We start from the raw sequence: 5,000 nt of genomic DNA, 5'->3' as shown, positions 1-5,000 counted from the left end.
TCTCCCTTCCCATCATGCAGCATCACGCTGTGTTCCCAAACAGCGTCTTCCAGTCTTTGTAACCTGAGACGTGTGGGAGCCAATCAGGTTCCCCAGGGGAGCACTGCAGCGTTGCATTCTGGGTATTCCTGTTGTTTTAATGCGCGCCATGCGGTTGCTGTTAGACGCAGCGTCTGTCCTGCGTCAGCCCAGAGCCACGTAATTGGAAGTTAAAGATTGAGATGCAACAAACCCTCATGTAAACATAAAGCTATTGTTCTGAGGGCTGCTGTGTGTGTGAGTGTGTGTGTGTGTGTGTTTGTCCATGTCAATGTGTGTGTGTGTGTGAGTGTGATTGTGTGTGTGTGTGTGTGTGTGTGTGTATGAATGAGTAGTTTCAGTAGGTCAGTTAGAGGATTTAAATGCTTTGCTCAAGGGCGTGGCAGTGCTCCAGTATGTACTAGCGGCCATTTCTTAACCTTTATGGAATTAAACATTAAAACTAGACTCCTTCGTCTTGAGTCTGCTTCTGGTTCTGGTTCCGTGCTGTCACTGCATTCCAGCTTCATCTAAACGATCGGTCCCTCCAGGAGTTTGTGGTTCTGTGATCACAGTAATGAATAAGGAAACTCAACAAATGAAGTGGTGCCGGCCGGAGCCGCTGATTCCAGCTTCCTGTGTTAAATGTGTGATGGAGATCTTCAGCTCGTCTCCTGGGAACACAGAGCGACCCGGCGCGTTCACCTGGAGCTCTCATCTGTCTGTGTATTATATCATGTATAATTTTTGTAACGACACCGCATCACTTCCTGTGCGGCAGCATTACTTCCTGCCAACGTGACCATCGGCCAGCGCTTCTCAACGTGGGCTCTGGGGCCCCCCAGGGGTCCTTCCAGAGGTTCCCGGGGCTCCGCGGCAAAACGATCAGTCGTTCAGTCGGCACCGCGAGGAAACATCCCGTGATGAGCGTTTGGATCCCAGAGTCGACATCTGATCAAATGGATGAAATGAAGGCTCCTTGATGTCAACGTTGGGAACCAGTGTTTGACTACCCAGTGCAGACTTCAATCCAAGCCTCTCACTGTGTCCTGTTCTGTGGATGATTGGACTTTGGACTCGATGGTTAATCCTGTTAAGCTTATGAGGTTAAACCAAACGAAAGCACATTTCTGGCAGGTCGGGAAAGGCGGCACCGCGGAGCCGGACCGCTCCAGAAACTGGACCTCGACTCCGGCGGAGCCGGGTCCGTCCCCGGGTAACCGGACTGGGACAAGCGGACGGAGCGCCGTCCATGAGAAGCGGCGGCATCTCTGGATCCAGAACCAGATAACCAAGCTGTGGAAACCCGACGCAGCTTGTGGTGAAACGTCTCTAATTGGGAGCAGAGCAGCTTGTCCTGCGAAGATCCTTCAAAAGAAACTTTAATCTAATTTGCTTTCATTTGGAGTCGAACAAATCCCACACTGTCTGAAAGCAGCGTGTGTGTGTGCGTGTGTGTGTGCGTGTGTGTGTGCGTGTGTGTGTGCGTGTGTGTGTGTGTGTGTGTGTGTGTGTTGTCGTATTGTAACGATCAGAAAACGATGGCTTCTATAAGACAAACTAATTTGAGTCAAAATGTCTCCAGTTTGCAATCAGTTTTTCCTCATTGCATTTTCTATTTCTACTTTAACTCATCTTCCCCTATCTCTATATCAATATTTTAACTGCAAAACAAAACATGTGTTTTTGTGTATAACTATATATATATGTATAGTTATATACTTTCCTATCTAGAAGTTAGAAGGACTCATTTTGTCCGTTTATGTTTCATTTGGCCGTTTGTTTCTTGAACCAGACAAGATGGCTGATTCGATGGAAACCTTGTAAAGCCCGTAAACGTCTTTCCAGCGCTCTGTCGTCGTCTCTGTCGTCTGCAGCGTCTCGCCTCGGGACTCGGACGGGGTCCAGAGCGCCAACAGAGCGGCCCGCAGACCTTTGGCGTGTTTTGATTGGCCGCGAGCGTCCGGTGAATCACGACGATAAATCTGTTCCTTCCACCGCGGGTCCGGGCTGCAGCGGCGGGGGAATTTTCTCAATAACAATATTTTTTATACCAAAGCACTTTAATAATACATTTATAATAACAACAATGATAACAGGACGGCTGCGCGTCGGCCGGATCAAACGCGTCTCCCTGGAAACAAGCATGGCGCCCATTTGGGACCGATTCGGGAGGCGATGAGGGGGACTCACGGTTCTCGTCCTGGGCGATGCACTGCAGTGGGATCCCGAAGAAGGAGGTGTAGGAGTCGTTGTACCAGACCAGGAGCTCCGTCCCCCGGGGGACGTCCATGCACGCTCTGTAGAAGATGCACGACCTGCACACACACACACACACACACACACAATCACATCAAACCTTTAAAAACACGCTTCGTTGTGATTATGTCGACTCAAACTTCTTTGACATTTGGGAATCGTGCAGAATAATTCAGGAGATGCAAATAGAATGTTCCAAAATGACTCGACCACGCCTTTCGGATTGTGTGTTATTACAGCGTTAGCGTTACAATGATTTCGATGCCTTTTCCAGTTCTTCCCGATGATCTAATTCTCTATTGATTCCCTGATCGATTCCTTCCGAGCTGATGAAACCTTTCGCTTTGAATTACTACACGCGTCAAGGTGTAGTTACTGTGTAGTAACTCCTCAACACTTCGACGTACTTTTCAATGCAACGGGAGCAGCCGTCGTCTCACGCCACATGCAGTTGGAAAACTGTTTGTAGACAGTTGTAGTTTTCACGTCGGCCGGTGTCCCTGCACCGACGTGTGATTCCAGCGGTGTGCACTGAGCCTTTTAGGTTCAGGGGTGAGAATCTGAAAAAGGGCACTTTTCACCAACGGAAGGGAAGCCTGGAGGGGAGCTTAGGCCCCCTGGGGAGCTGAAGAAATCTGGATTATTTGCAATACCTAAAACACCATTTCCTGCAATCTAGAGCTCCCAGAGGAGAGTCAATGACCTTGACCATAACAATGACCTCGTTACGGTCGACCAGGATGTCGCTCTCAATGTACGGCAGAATCAGATCTGAGTCTTCTATCTTAGAGGGAAAAACAGTGTTTTCTGGATCGCAGGGGCACTCAGGAGAACACTTTTTCTGAAGTTTTTTTGGGGGGTTCGGCATCATCTCAGAGAAGTTGAAGGTAAGACCCACAGTCGAAGTCGCTCTAAGAGGGTTTGACGCTGGGTGAGCTTTCGAAAGCTCACTCACAAGGAAGTGTTTGCGAGCGCCCGGTGATCAGGGTGAAGTGTGAAGGAGACACGGTAACATGATGGTTCAGAGGCTGCCTTACAGCGCTGCTGGCACAGGTTCAAGCCCTGTTTTTATCCATCCAGGTCCTGTCCCTTTAATCAAATGATTGGAGACTCAGTGGCTCATAAGGTAAGCTGCTCTGGGAGGGCTTCAGGGTTTGAGCACTTGGGGGTTGGCAGCCGAGGGAGCCTTTCAACGCCCTGGGAGATCAGCGTCGCGTGTGGAGGCGACCGGGTGGCGTGACGGTTCTTCCAGCGCTGCCGTCATATGTTCAAATTCTAGGTTTCTTTAATCAGATGGTTGCAGGAGATGACCGAGCTCAATAAGACTCATCGGCTCAAAGAGGAAAGCTGCCGGAAGCGGGTTCGATGCCGAGCGAGCTTTTTGGAAGGCGGCACCCCGTTTGAAAGCGCGGATACCGGGATCGAGTGCGGAGGTGACCCGGAAGCGTGATGAACGCGGACCCAGAACGTCGGTGGATGTCGGGCAGCCGCTCAACCCCCCGGTAGCGGGATCACAACAAATCCACTGATGTCTAGAAGAGGGTCAGCCTTCTCCAAAGGAAGTGTTAACGTTGATTCCATACATCCCCACGGGATGTTTACATTTTGTAGAGTGAAAGAAATGTAAAAACAAAAAATCAGTAGAGTTGGTTCAGACATCTACAGCACAGAACCTGAGGTGTGTGTGTGTGTGTGTGTAATTGTAAACTGTTACTGAATCACTTTGATTTGTGGACACACATCCACTCATTTGGTCATCAACAGTGGACTCCATGGAAAAACCCACCCCACCATCACCACCATCGGTCCCCAGAGGGTGGGGCGGGGCACTGGGTCCGCCCCAGAGCCACCGCAGCGGGATTTGTGATCTGGTCACCGGGCCGGAGAACCGGCTGCCCAACATTCATGTTCTGGGTCAGTGTCCCAAACCCTCACACCATAAGTCCTCAGCTTCACTCTCAGCCAATGGTGTCACTGCGCTCGCTCAGCTCCATCCCAACAATCAGGACCTCAACCTGTGACGGCAGCGCTGGAAGGTGGTGTCTGAACTATCACGACGCAAAACTTGGTCTCCGGGAGCTTTCAAACTCGCCCCCAGGGTACACCCTTCCCATGGCTCACTCGGCATCGAACCCTCAAGTCCTCAAACCCTGAAGCCTCGAGCGGCTTAGCTCTTTGAACCGTTCAGTGTTGTGTGTAAATTGGATCTTTGCTTCCCTCGGTGTTTCTGCAGCGACTCGCTGTTTCGTTACTGCGTTTGAGGCGAATAAAACTCTGGGACTTTGAAGAGTAATAAAAACAATCAGTGCAGACTGAGTGCGTGCACAAGGCCCACGTGCACAAGGCCCACGTGCACAAGGCCCACGTGCACGAGGGAAACTACATGGGGTCAGATTTCCGCCGTTTATAGAAAGATCAGATGATCTGGTTTGACACAGTTCCAGCCAGAAGAGAGAATTAAAAACAACATTCATCGTCTCAAAGCAGAAAAGCTTTAAAGAAGCAGAATCAAGAATCAAGAGGGAGAACGAGTAAATAAATAATAGAAATAAAACAAGATGGATGAGAGGAGCCATGACGTGATGCTTATTTAAACAAGTAAAGACAGGGAGAGGAAAGAAAGAAAGAAATATCATCACAGTACCACTCTATATTATATATTGTACTATATATATATATATATATATATATATATATATATATATATATTTATTGTACAATAT

The 5,000-nt window shown here is 49.1% G+C and overlaps 1 protein-coding gene across 1 annotated transcript in view; it reads right to left on the bottom strand.

Annotated features, from left to right (window-relative positions):
* prdm6 (PR domain containing 6) overlaps nucleotides 1–5,000 on the bottom strand; it is a gene marked incomplete at both ends in the record, with an annotated part of 38,741 nt that overhangs the window by 13,057 nt on the left and 20,684 nt on the right. The window contains one exon of the mRNA XM_080003272.1: nucleotides 2,212–2,336. Coding sequence (XP_079859398.1) covers nucleotides 2,212–2,336 — 125 coding nt within the window. The remainder of the gene's footprint in view (nucleotides 1–2,211; nucleotides 2,337–5,000) is intronic.

This window comes from Zeus faber, assembly GCF_960531495.2.
Source record: "Zeus faber genome assembly, chromosome: 7".
Lineage (NCBI taxonomy): Eukaryota > Metazoa > Chordata > Actinopteri > Zeiformes > Zeidae > Zeus > Zeus faber.
This window is presented reverse-complemented; position numbering and strand designations above follow the sequence as displayed.